Raw genomic sequence first — 14985 nt, 5'->3', positions numbered from 1 at the left:
CTTTTAAACCTGCATGTCTCCAAATGGGTAAGGAGAAACTCTATGTCCCCCCTCCCCCCCAAAAAATGTTATATATTTAAAGCTTTGCCCCAGCCTTAGATCAGTCTCCCCTCATTAATTCTATCTGCAGCCCTGATTTCATTCAGTCCCTGGCTGTCCAGACAGCCATCCACTCCCCAATGCCAGTGAGCTCTCTCTCTATCCTTGTTCATGTGAGCTGCAGGTTTGTTTGGGATTTGGAGAGCTGCCTTCCATTCTCAAGTGTCTGAATTTCTAGTGCCTTTGTTCTCTCCCCCTCTCAACAAATCACTGCTTCATGGTCTCCAGAATCTTAACTCTAGTGACTGGGCACTGCTCCACTTTTCCTGTCTAGAGAACCTTGCAAGACACTATTTGAAATGGATCCACCTGTCAGGAGAGTGTTCGGCCAATAGCCCTACTCAGAGCATCCTTGACCTCTTTGTTCCTCAGGGTGTAGACCACGGGGTTCAGGAGCGGGGTGATGACAGTGTAGGTCACCGAGATCAGCTGGTCCTCATCCCTGGTGTTCTCCGACTTGGGCTTGAGGTAGGCGATGGAGGCACAGCCATAGTGGACGATGACCACTGTGAGGTGGGAGGCACAGGTGGCGAAGGCCTTCTTCCGGCCCTCAGCTGAAGCAATCTTGAGTATGGCGGAGATGATGAGGATGTAGGAAATGAAAACCAAGCCCATAGGAATCAGGATCACCAGCACACTGATGACTAGAGTCAGGATCTCATTGACAGTGGTGTCGATGCAGGAGAGCTTCATCACGGGGCGGATGTCACAGAAGAAGTGGGCCACCTTGGTGGCACAGAAGGGCAGTCGGAACACAGCCGACACCTGCGTCACTGCTACAATTAGGCCAATGCTGCAGGCCCCCCCCACCAGCTGGAAGCACACCCTCTTGCTCATGATAACTGTGTATCTCAGGGGGTTGCAGATGGCCACGTAGCGGTCATACCCCATGGCTGTGAGCAGGAAGCAGTTGTTAATGGCCAAAGTGACGAAAAAGAACATTTGAGCCGCACAGCCAGCCAGGGAGATGGGCTGACGGGCACCTGTGAGGTCACAGAGCATCTTTGGTAGAATGACAAGTGTGTACACTGTCTCCGAAGCTGAGAGCGTACTGAGGAAGAAGTACATGGGGGAGTGGAGATGACGATCCAGGCTGATTATGGTCACGATGATGACATTGCCTGCCAGGGTTAATATGTACAGTGCAAGGAACATGACAAAGAGTGTGAGCTGGTGTTCACGGAAGCTGGAGAACCCTTGAAAAATAAACTCACTCACCAAAGTGCGATTCTCTCTCTTCATTGAGTCCTGTATGGTACCTAAGAAAGAGAAAAAAGAATATAAAGATCCTGGGTGGCTGATCTCTGTCAAATAGTAGGCTGGGTAAACTCCATGGTTAATTCGACACAGGTTTCTGCTTCTTTATATTCACATTCTTACTTATTTCTTTGGGGAGTGGAGACTGGAGACAGGTTATCTTTTTTTTTTTTTTTTTTCTCAGTGAGACAAAAGTACATGGCCCTCAGAGGCAACTGTTATAAACTCATTTCCTTCTTCTCTCATGTGCTGGCTTATCTTGGGCAAGGACTGAGCATCTCTAAGACCAGTTTCCTCATCTTTACGTGGATTTAGTGATGATACCATCATAGAATTGTTGATAGAAGAATTTTATGCTGTGAAGTATACGTATATTTGAACTTAAAGATGGAATGCATTCAAGTTCACAGGTGTCATCCTAAATTCCGGGCTCTGTAGGAACACTAATTCTTGAATTTCTAGGGTCTGGGTAGAGCTTTTTCTACTCTGACAGAGAAACTGCTTTTGCATTCCAATCTTTTGACTCCTCTTCTCAACTCTGTCCTACATTCCTCTTCCCTAGATACCACTCAGTTTTCAAAGCCAAGTGTTCTTTAATTTTTTTTTTTCTCCTTACCCCTCTCCTCTCTTTCAGACCTACATGTCTGTGCACATTCGGGTAGCATAGAACTGTCTTCTGACTTTTTAGCATTATAAGCATCTGAACAGTATCTTCACAGTTATAAAACATATTCATGAACATTATTTAATTTTGTTAACACCCAAATGTTAATAAACAAGGAAGATAAGGATTAATTTTCCTTCCGACACAGGAACTGAAGTCATATCTGTTTAGGGAATTGCCCTTGGACACATTGGTGTCAAAGAACTAAACCAAGCTGAGAACTCATGTCTCTTGATCCCTTGTGATTGTTCCTCCCACTCCACAAAAACTACAGTGTAAATACAAAATTTTCCCCAGTAGAGCTAGACAGGGGCTGTGTATTTCCAATCCTTATGACCACAGAGTGGCCACTACAACGTAGGACACAAATATTACACACCATTGCTCCATCACACAAACTACCCATCATGAAGCAAAAATGCTGGAGCATCACAGTGAATTTTTTTTCAAAGAACAGAAGGCAAAAATGTTTTTAACCTCCTCATTTTTCCTGATGCTGTGCCCATGACAGCAACAAACGATGAAATAATTGGGTTACATTTTTAACATTGGAATTATAACATTGTAACCAAAGGAAAGCATACCATTATTAACATAATTGGAAAAGATAGTGCAACTTTTCCAGTAGCCTTTACCCTATTTCTAACCAGCATACAATTATATCATTGGTTAGTTGTCCAAAACCCAAATTCAGTAATAGGATGGAGTTGCTTCAAAAGTGCATTTTGCCAGAAGTAAGGCAAATAAATCACATTACAAAGTGGTTTACTATTGGGTAGATTTCAAAGGTAAGCTTATTTTGCACTTTCAAAATTATATCTATCTATTTTCAGAAATACACCACTTTCCATAAACAAAATCTACAAAAAAAGGTATTTACAAGGAATCAGCAGCATACAGTTGTGTTTCAACACCGCAGAGCATTTCAGAGGAAATTAGATGGGGTTGCAAAAAATAAATTTTATGTTAGACGCCAGACATCATTTCTTGATAGGAAAAGTTGTTTGACCCTGATGTGTGGTTAGTATCTGTAAACATGCTTTATGAAGCTTTATAAACTTTCTCTTGAACTATGAATTGTCTGACGAGAAGAATATAGACAAGGGAGCAAAGCTTGTATGTAGCCGAGTTGCATTGTTTATTACCATATCAGTTGAGATACTCTTTAATCCTGGGAAGCCATGAATTATTGGGATTAACAGGAGATCTTGGTAAGTAATAAATAAAGAAAAAAAGAAGAACAAATATTCACATACACCAGTATCCTTTCCAGCTTAATATAATTTGACCCTTTCATAACAACAAAAGTCACACATGTATTTTATTCCTCACATGGAACCCCCTGTTAACCACTGATATCTTTCTCCGTATCTCACGTACTTCTCTCCCTGGGAATCTGTGAGTCAACAGAAAAATAGAGGTAGAGGTTAGAGAGGTGGCCCATGGATCGTAAATATTCACAAACCCAGGTGGTGAAGAAAAGTCAGCTGAATGTGTTCATTCCACTTCCAAAGGGGTGGGGGTGGAAGGAAAGATACAGGAGGCTCTTTGTTCACTACATACACTCGCTCTGGTTGTCAGAAGAGCTTTTGACACCCAAGAAAGGCTCTCTGAGGATCCGTTTCCAGGGTCTCTAGGTGCTATTCACTGAGCACCTACCGAGTCACCCTGGGACTAGGAAGCCAACAGCCTGTGTCAGGGGACCTTGTTACATGAGGGGCACATTCACCAGATTACACGGGTTTGTGCTCTGGGAGTCTTGAGGCAGTTTTCACTGTAAGTAGGAACAGCAGTGGCTTAGTCGTCGGGTTTTATTTTTTAAATAAATATTCTATTTTTATACCGTGGAGCCTTGGAAAACCATGGTTACAAAGCCCAAGTGAGCTCCAGCTAAGAATCACTGTTGTGGATTCCAGGAAACCATGCAACAACTCTCCCTGCTCTGTGCTAGAAGCTCTTTTGTTTCGTTAGTTGGTTCCTTTCTCCTTTAATTAAATAGTCAATTCTGGCTTTTTTCTTTCTTTCTTTCTTTCTTTTTTTTTTGTCCTGTAGCAATCAGAAGTGGGAGATTCATGCAAGTTCAAGGCTAGCCTTAACAACTAAAGGAGGTTTTTTCAAAATGAAAAAAATAAAAAAGGGCTGGGGATGGGGCTCAGTAGTTATGTGCCCCGGCAATAAATCCCTAATACCAAAACAAAACAAAAAAGGTAGGAGATCCCAACTCAAAAGGCAATAGTGACTTCAGAAGGCTGAGAGGGCACTGAATATCCAGACTGAGCCAGGACTTCATGCTCAGGATCCTCAGGCAAATGATTATAAACCCAATGGTCTTCAGGAGATCAATTTTTTCTTCCTCAATACAGGTTTCCCCACTCCAGGTGCTATATTTTCCCTGAGCATATTTTATTCCAATTTTCCTTTTATACCTATCTCCTCACCCAGATCCTGCCAGTTCTCCTCCAAGTTAATTCCCTCACACTTGGCCAAAAAAAAAAAAAAAAAAAAAAAAATCAGGCACCTGAATTCATATCATGATAAACTTGAAAAATGTCCCTGGGGCTCTTCCCTTTTTTCTGTATTCCCTGTTCTTTCTCTACAGAATTTGTAGTGACTGTTAAGTTTATAAAATTATAAAAGGAAAAATGTTTATGGCAAAAATAAAAATGTTAATAACATTTGCTCTTATCTCTATATGTTTCAGAGGCATAAGAAAATAAAATACTAGCCAAACTGGAGTTTCTTTAGAACACTCAAATATTTTAATTAAATTATCATTGACAGAGTTAGTGTCCCAATATCTTGTGGTTCACAGTTCAGTAATATCTTCATATGCACTATAGCCTGCAGTGTTTTGGGGGTGGAAATATGATTGACAGTTCCCTATTCATGTACCACTTTGTTGATTAAATATTAAGGTTTTCAGCTGACCATGGTGGCATATACCTGTAATCCTAGCAATGCAGAAGGCTAAGGTAGGGGATTTTAAGTTTGAGGCCAGCCTCAGCAATTTAGTGCACTCCAAAGCAACTTAGCAAGACTTTGTCTCTCTGGGCACAGTGCCTATAATCCCACGGTGTGGGAGGCTGAGGCAGGAGGATCAAGAGTTCAAAGCCAACCTTAATAACTTAGCAAGCCCCCAAGCAATTCAATGAGACCCTGTCTCTAATTAAAATACAAAATAGGTCTGGGGACATGCCTCAGTGGTTAAGCGCCCCTGAGTTCAATCCTCAGTACAAAAAAAAAAAAAAAAAAAAAAAAGTCTGTCTCAAAGTAACAAATAAAACAGGCTGGGGATGTGGCTCAGCACTTTTTTCCTGAGGAGCCTCTCCTTTCCCACGGATCTACAATTGTGTATCAGTTTGAACACTTTCTATTCTATGTCACTGGTTAATTTAACTCCCTGTACCAAAATCACACTGCCTTAATAGCCATGGTTTTATAATAAATCTTAATTAGCAAGCAGACAAACTTTCCTTATTTTATTTGTTTATTTATTTATTTATTTCTGTACTAGGGATTGAACCCAGGGGCACCCTATCACTGAACTATATCCCCAGCCCTTTTTATTTTATTTTATTTTATTTTTTTTTATTTTGAGACAGGGTCTCACCAAGTTACCAAGCAAAACTGGCTGAGAACTTGCAAGCCTCCTGCCACAGCCTGCTGGATTGCTGAGATTACAGGTGTGTGCTACCAAATCCAGTTTTACCTTGTTTTATTTTTTAGTAGTTGAAAGTTCACTTTTTTATACTAATTTTAGAAACAAAAAATTTAATCGCTTTAAATTAAAATCGCACTTGGGATAAATTGATAAGGGCTCTCAATTTATTTAAATCTTAATATTTTGTACATCAAAAAGATACTGTACCATGATCAAGTAGGTTTCATCCCAGGGATGCAAGTTTGGTTCAACATGTATACATCAAAACATATAATTCATCACATAAATAGAATTAAGGACAAGCATCGGATGACCATCTCAATTGATGCAGAAAAGGTCATTGACAAAATCCAATACTCATTCATTTAAAAAATTCTGGAGAATATAGGGATAAAAACCTCAACATTATAAAGGCTATATATGGGCTGGGGATGTGGCTCAAGCGGTAGCGCGCTCAACTGGCATGCGTGCGGCCCGGGTTCGATCCTCAGCACCACGTACAAGGATGTTGTGTCTGCCAAATACTAAAAAATAAATATTAAAAAAAAATTCTCTCTCTCTCTCCCTCTCTCTCCTTTCTCTCACTCTTTCTTTTAAAAAAAAATAAATGCTATATATGACAAACCCAAAGCTAATATCATACTAAATGGAGAAAAACTGAAAATAGTTCCTCTAAAATCAGAAATAAGTCAAAGATGTCCTCTCTCATCACTCCTATTCAACATAGTTTTTTTAAAACTCTAGACAGGAAATTAAAGGAATACAAATAGGAGAAGATGTCAAATTAGCTATTTGTGAATGACATAATCCCATGTCTAGAAGACCCCAAAGAATTCACCAGGAGACTTCCAGACCTAATAAACAAATTCAGCAAAGTAGCAAGATAAAAGCTGAACATTTGTTACGGTTTAGATGTGAGGGGTACCCCCAAAGCTCATGTATGAGACAATGTAAGAACGTTTAGAGATGAAATGATTGGGTTATGACCGCCTAGACCCAATCAGTGCGTCAATCCATTGTTAGGAATTAACTAAATGGTAACTCTAGGCAGATAGGGTGTGGCTAGAGGAAGTGGACCTGGGGTTGTGCTTTTGGGGTATAGATTTTGTTCTCATTGAGTAGAACTCCCTCTCTTTCTACTTTAGGTGCCATGTCCCCAGCTGCTTTCCTGTGCTACACATTTTGGGAATGAGGTCTTGCCTCAAGCCCTGAGGAATGGCCAGCAGTCTAGGTACTGAGACCTCTAAAACCAGGAGCCCCCAAGTAAACTTTTCTTCCTTTGAAATTGTTCTTGTCATGTCTTTTGTTCACATCAGTGAAAAAGCTGATTAAGACAACATTGATGTATCAAAATAATTTTTCTATACTCCAATAATGAATCTGCTGAGGAAGAACTTAAGAAAATTATCCCAGTCACAATAATCTTCAAAAGAAGAGAGAAAGGGGGAGAAAGAGAGGAGACTTGGGAATAAATCTAACCAAGGAAAGTATGGACCTCTACAATGAAAACTATAGAACACCCAGGGAAGAAGTTGAAGAAGATATGAGAAGATGGAAAGACCTCCCATGTTCATGGATAGGTAGATTTAATATTGTCAAAATGGCCAAATACCAAAAGTGTTACATAGATTCAATATATCAAAATACCAGTGACATTCTTCACAGAACTAGAAAACTACTAACATTCGTTTGAAACAACAAAAGACCCCAAATAGCCAAAGCAATACCGAGCAAAAAGGGCAATGCTGATGGCATCACAATCCCTAATCTCAAATTATAACACAGAGCTATAGTAACCAAAACAGCATGGTGTTGGCATCAAAGAGATATGAAGAGTAACAGAATAGAAGACACAGAGACAAACCCACATAGTTACAGTCGTATGATACTTGAAAAAATGCCTTTTTATATACATTGGAGAGAAGATAGCATTTTTGACAAATGGTGCTGAAAAAATATATCCATATATAGATACATAGAGAAGAATGAAACTAGATTCCTATTTCTCACCCTGCATAAAAGGCAGCTCGATGTGGATTAAAGACCTAGGATTTAGACCAGATAGTTTGCAACTGCTAGAAGAAAAGATAAGGTCAACATTCCAACATATTGGCCCAGGCACTGACTTCCTTAACAAGACTCCTAAAGAACAAAAAATAAAATCAAGAATCAATAAATGGTATGGCATAAAATTTGAAAGCTTCTGCACAGGAAAAGAAACGAGAGCATGAAGAGAGAGGCTACAAAATGGGAGAAAATTGTTGCTAGCTACTCTTTCAACATGGGATTAATATCCAGAATGTACAAAGAACTCAAAAACTTAACACACACACACACTGAAAAACAAACAAATAATCCAATCATTAAATAGGCAAAAGAACTGAACAGACATTTCTCAAAAGAAGAGATGCAAATGGCCAATAAATAAATTAAAAAATGTTCCATATTCCTAACAATTAGGGAAATGCAATCTCACTCTGATTATAATGGTAATCATCAAGAATACAAATAATAATAAATGCGGGTGAGGATGTGGGGGAAAAGGCACACTTATGCACTTTGGGTGGGACTATAAATTAGTAAAACTAGTTTAGAAAGAAGTATGGAGATTACTTACAAGACTAGGACTAGAACCACAGTATAATCCGGCTAGCTCAATCCTTGGTCTTTATGCAAAAGAACTGAAATCTGTATCACTATAGTGATCCAGGCACATCAATGTCAAGATATGAAACCAGCCTCGGTGCCTGTCAATAAATGAATGGATTAAGAAAGTGTGATGTATAAACACAAATGAAGTTTTACTCAGTCACAATGAGAAATGTGAGAAATGAAATTATGGCATTAGTTGGTAGATGGATGGAATTGGAGAGCATCCATCATGCTAAATCAAATAAGCCAGACTCAAAAAGTTTCAGATAGACTGTTTTCTCTCATATGCAGAATCTTGAGCAAAGTGAGGGGGAGAAAGTGGGTGGCAAAGATCCCGTGAAAATAGAGGGAAGTTCATGAAATTGAGGAAGGAGACGGGTAAAGGAAAGAAATGCAGAATGAAATTGAAAAAAATTAAGCTACGTACATATATAAATATACCACAGTGGATTCCACCTTTATGTATATCTATGACGCTCAATAAAAAAATTCATAAATGGGAGAAAGCCCTGTAGAATAGCGGAAGGGGAATAGGGTGAGAGAGATTCCCTTTGTAGATAAGTAATTTGTAGGATGAAATAATCCGATTAAGATTCCGTTCATCATCAAACATTTACTCTCTAGTTTTTGGACTCCTTGATAACTTTCAGTCTTTATCATTCCTCCATAGGTTGGCATTCAGCTATAAAGAAGAGATGTTTAGATGCTAGTAGATTTAGGTAATGTCTATACTTATGAATATTATGTATGTCGATGCACAATTCACCACAGAATTGGGCAGCGGGCATTGCTTCCGTCTGTCTCCTACATTCTTTTGACATGGCTTCTTATGGTTTGAGCATTTCTTTATATTCCATACCAACAAGAGTTCCAGGTTCCTCTTGTACGTTTCCTGTCCTGGCCCTGGACTCAGCCATTTTTCCAAGAAGTTCTAGCACCTTTTAGCAGAGATCATATTTAGAAAGCTAGATCTGGGCGTCAGGTTCCCTCATTGTGATTGTGGTATAATTACTTGAAGGCTCTTTCAGTGAAAACAAAAACAAACTAAGTTACTAACCCTGACTATATAAAAAGACAACTCACTAAACAGAATTTAGAAATATTCCATGCATACGTCTGTATGGGTAACTATGTGGGTGTGCGTATGTGCCCTTGTATTCTATAATTCAAATTGCACTCTCTATACTGTTATCCTACTTGCTTTTCCACATAATAGTACTTTCTGGATGAATTCACAAATCAGTACATGAAAATTTATCATATTAGTGCGTGTTATGGGGTACAAATAGAACTTAATTTATCTGGCCTACCTAAGATTCAATGAATGTTCAGGATGTTTGTAGTTCGGCATTTATTAGTAGTAAAGAGAATCATCATTCACATATAATTGTACCCTTCTGGGAGTGCGTATCTATAGGATACATTCTTGAAAGTAAAATTCATTGGTCAGCCATTCATTCATTTGAAAACATAATAGTTACTGCCAAACTGAAACCAAAATAGAATGTATCCTTTAAATACTCTCCGACACTGTTTGATGCTTCCCCATCCTACTTCCATCAATCTCAAGCATCACTACCTCTTTAAAAACCTGACGAACTGATAGGTAAAAATGGTGTGTTATTTTTCTTTGAAATTTTATTCCTTTAATTATGAATGAAGCTGTATATCTTTTTATATGCTTATTCGCCTTTGTACATCATTTGCTGTGAATGTCCATTTCCATATCTTGCTCATTTTTAAAACTATTATTTTGTTCTTTCTCATAATAAGAATTCTATGATAAGAAAATATGCCTATTACTATACATGTTGCAGATATTTTTTAATGTTTGTCATTTTTACTGGTTTGTGGATTTGATATTTTGTCCATATTATATTTATGCATTTATCTCTTGATATCAGACTTTATTGCTTTTGCATTTTGATTAATGCTTGAAAGGACCTTCCTAACTCCAAGATTATTTTTTAAAAGTACCCATGGTGTCTTCTATACTTCTTATGCCTCTACATTTGATTCAACTGAAATTTAATTTTTATAAGAAATGAAATGGGCTATCCTTAAAATGAGCCAGAATATGACTTTTTAAATCCCAATAATTAGCTCACTGTCTCAACACCATGTACAGAATAGTAAGAATATCTTATAATGCTAATACATTATTCTACCATATGCTAGATTTCTGCCACATTATTCTGCTGTGGAAGAATGGCTTCTCATTGTATTCATAGAAATTTAGGGAAATTCACCATCTTAAGTCTTTGCAAAATGGAAGATTTTTATCCAAAGTTAATGTTTGAAAGAAATGCTTACCTTCTTTTATATGTTCTAACATTGCCTTTATTTTTTATGTAAATTCATACCTTTATTTTTTTTAGTATTTTGCCTAGTATACTAGTTTACATCCCTTGTTTTTAACTTACCTTTTGTTTCAGATTGTGATTAAGTGCTATAATACCCATAAAACTATGTCTTCTAATGGAGAATGACATTGGTGGAGACCACCAGTAAATGGAGGTGGTCAGGAAAGGAATCTCTAAGGATTACTTCTCTTTTCAGTTGAAGCTTAAATGATAAACAACGAATGGGAGTGAGTGAATGAATGAGAATCTGGAAATCTCTCTAAATGGAAGGATTAACAAACATGAAGATGCTACATTGGCATAAACCTGGTAAGTTGACCGGGAGGGGGCGAGTTATCAGAGATGAGTTCAGTTTTAACGGCTTGAATGGTGAGAACTAGTAGGTCTCTACAAGCCATTGTGAGGAAATCAGGCTTTGTTCCAAGTACAAGGAGAATCCACTAGACAGTCTTAATTAGGGGAGAGGCTTGATTTGACTTCATATTTAAGAGATAACTTTGTGATGTAAAAGCATTGATTGGAAAAGAACAAAAGTAAACACTCGGAGTAGAGAAGAAGAAAGTTATTTCCTGACAAGGAGTCTTAGCAGAAATGATAGGAAATGAGCCATTTCACGATCCATTTTGTGAGTTGACAACACTTTGTCAAGAGGTACCAATCTAGATGGCCCCCCGCCCCCCAAATTTATTCTCTCTCTTCTTTTAGTTGTTTGGGAAAAAACTAAGAGGTGCTAAGTTTCTTCAAAGGAACAATAAGCTGATACTGGCTTTGAGATCTTGATGCTCCCTTTTTCTAACAATACTGCTTTAACCAGGAAGCACCTATTGTTCCATGATCACTTGGGCGTCCCCTGCTCCTTTTTATAAATCTGCCATCCTTTTGCTATAATCCATCCACTTATGCAGAACCTAAGTTGGAGATTAATGAGATTTGGGGGAATCTTGCCCACTTTGACACTTACTTTTCTGAAGATTATGCTCATATAACCTTTTTTTGCTTTATACTCTGGTGCTAGTGGTGCTTACATCGTTTTGTTCCCTATTTGCCTAAAAATGCATTGATAGATTCAAGGGTGGAGAAGGGAGTGAGAAAATCCATTTGAGCAAGTGGATTTCTGAAAGAGTGTCATTAACTAACTAGATTGAGGAATGTCCCTCATCCAGGAAGTTCCTTTGCTGGAATTCTCCTCCTTTACCAGAAACAGCTGTGCAATGGGGTGGGACTGGCCGGACAGACCTCACCAACAAACCCTGCTCTAGAGGCTTATTTACCCCATGGAACTGACACTTCTCTCCCCTATCCAGAGACACAGGGCCATGTGGTGGGTGGGGCCCTAGCACAAATTCTGGACCCTGGTAAGTTGCAGCATCCTCTAGAGGCAGAGAGTATATGATCCTAATAAGCACCTGGCCAAGAAGCATCTTTCTCCCTTGAAGCTGAGACTTGCCTCCAGTCAGCACCCCAGCAATCTATTTATCCCCTTAGGCAGTACCAGCAGGGGACACTGGGAGTCCCAACAGCACCAGAAAAACAAAGCAGACCAAAACCACAGCAAAAGTGCTGCGAAAATTAAACAGTTACTGGAGCCACAGCTCACAAAAGTAGGCCAGGAAAACTGGGTGAAACACTGCTAAAATAAAAGACTTAAATAGAATCCAGTCTTCTAAAAGATTGACAAAAAGTCTAGGACACAAATTATAAACCAATAACAGAAGACAACAGGGAAACCTTTAAACCCATGAAAACCAAGCAATACACTTTTTAAAAAATCCACGGTCAGTGTGCATGTGCATATACGTAATGAATTTCATCTTTATCCTCAACTATAATGCACCATAAAAAATGTGGAAAAAAAAATCCATAGGTGCAGAACAAAATCTCAAAAAATTAAAAAATACATAGGAAGGAATTGAAAATGAACATACAATATACATATTATAATATCTAAATACACCTAAAATCATGCTAAAAGAAATTCATATCACTGAGTGAGTATACTATTAGTAAATATCTCAAATCAGTAATCTAAGCTCCTACACCTTTAGAAATTAGGAATACAGTAGAAAAATGAATCCAAACAAGCAAAAAGAGAAAAATAATAAAGAGTAAAACTCAAAAATACTAAAAAAAAAAAAGAAAATATAGAAAAAGTCAATGTAATGAAGCAAGTTCTTCCCAAAAGCTCAATAAAATCAATAAGTCTAATAAGACTGACAATAATAAAAAGAGAAAAATCATCAGAAATGAAATTGGAAATACCCTACAGATTAGGTAGTTATAAAAAAAAGATAATATGGAAATAACACGACAACTTTGTGCTTGTAAATTCAACAACTTGAAAAAAATGAACTAATGTTAAAAGAATTCAAACAACCAAAACTCAACCAGATAAACTGAATAATTGTGTACTTATTAGATAGATGATCAGAGTAGTCCTATAACTGTTTAAAAATCTAATTTATAATTTAAAAGCTCCTGAAAAAGAAATATCTAAGGCCAGATGGTTTCACTGAATATTTAAGGAAGAAATAACAAGTTTAAAAACTCTTCTAGAAAATATAAGAGAAAACCTATTGACACTTTAAGAAGCCAGTATTACACTGATACTCAAAATAGACAAAGGTAGATCAAACAATTTATAGACCCATATCTCTCTTGACTCAGATGAAAAAATCTTCAACAAAATATCTACAAAAAGTATTACAAATGCAACAATGTATAAAAAGAGTTATATGCCTTGAGCAAATTGGTTTTTTATGGAAATGCAAAGCTTAATAAATATTTAAAAATCGAATAGGAATATTCACGCTATGAACAGGTTAAATGAGACAAAATAATTACATAACTGTCATTGGGAAAACATTTGACAAAAACCAATACCCATTTATAACAATAGCTCATCTAGTTAAGACTATGTATTCATTAACTGTTTGATAAAAATCATATCCCAAAAGCCTGTTGATAGCAATGTAGATGTTTAATATAGTACTAAAAATTCTAGACACTTAGATAAGGCAATCAAAGGCAATAAAAGGCACAAATTAGGGGAAAAAAACTGTCCCTGTTAGCAGATACCTTCAAATTTTTTCCATGTAGGTAATCATATTATCTGCAAATAGAGACAAATTCCTAGAATAAATGAATTCAGCAAGGTCATAACTACAGTAACAAGATAAGAAATCAATTGCATTTCCACTTATTAACAGTGGACATGAGAAAACTGAAATTAAAACAATATTATATAAGATTCTGCTGAAGAAAATAAAACCTTAGGTGTACACTTAACAAAATATGTCCAAAGTTTATGTGCTGAAAATTATAAAATGCTGGTGAAAAAATAAAAGTCCTAAAGAGGACAAATAATATATTAATGAACTGGAAGATGCAAAATAATAAAGTGTCAATTATTTTCAAATTGATTCGTAGCTTTAATGTGATTCCTATCCAAATTCTAGCAAATGTTTTTAAAAGCCATAGATAAGCTTATTCTAAAATTTCTATAAAAACAAAGATCTTAGAGTAACTAAAACAAGTCTGACAAAGAAGAATAAAGAAAAGTAAAGCAAGAGGAATCTCTTCACTTCTACCTTACTACACAGCTCTGTTACTTAAGACAGAGTAGAAGTGATGAAACAATAGACATCTAGATCACTGGCACACGATAGAAAACCCAGAAATGGATCCTCACACATAAAAAAAGTTCAAATGACACTTGACAGAGGTGCAAACGGATCAATGAAGTGTGACAAATCTTTTTTTTTATTCCACATTTTTAATTGGGGCATTATAGTTGTATGTACTGACAGAATTTGATGTTCCATATTTATACATGCACACAATATACAATGTAATAATATAATTTGGCCAATATCACTCCTCAGAACTTTCTCCCTTTGATTTTCATGAGGTCCACTTCCATCTTTCTTTTCCTTTTCCTCTCTAGCTTCTGAGTATGACAGAGAACATGTGACCCTTGAGCTTCTGAGTTTGGCTTATTTCACTGAACCTAATGTTCTCGAGTTCCAACCGTTTTCCTGCAAATGACATAATTTCATTTTTCTTTATGGCTGAATAAAACTCCATTGTGTATCTAGACCACATTTTCTTTATCCACTCAAAGGATGACAAACTTTGTAAAAGACTGGCCTAAAGCAACTGAACTTCTACAAGAGACAAATAAAATCTTGACCTAAAGCTCACATCTTAAATGAGCTAATTGAAAATAGATCATAGACTTAAATGTGTTAAATGTAAAAAACATTAAACTATGAAAAAATGTTTAAAATTCC

General features: G+C 37.1%; 1 protein-coding gene across 1 annotated transcript; it reads right to left on the bottom strand.

Moving 5' to 3' along the window:
• Positions 1–411: 411 nt before the first annotated feature.
• On the bottom strand, positions 412–1341 carry LOC143404598 (olfactory receptor 10J1-like). Its single transcript, XM_076862741.1, has one exon. It carries the CDS (start codon positions 1339–1341, stop codon positions 412–414), a length of 930 nt encoding a protein of 309 aa, XP_076718856.1.
• Between the last annotated feature and the right edge of the window lie 13644 nt (positions 1342–14985).

The sequence above is a fragment of the Callospermophilus lateralis genome, chromosome 7 (genome assembly GCF_048772815.1).
Source record: "Callospermophilus lateralis isolate mCalLat2 chromosome 7, mCalLat2.hap1, whole genome shotgun sequence".
NCBI lineage: Eukaryota > Metazoa > Chordata > Mammalia > Rodentia > Sciuridae > Callospermophilus > Callospermophilus lateralis.
This window is presented reverse-complemented; position numbering and strand designations above follow the sequence as displayed.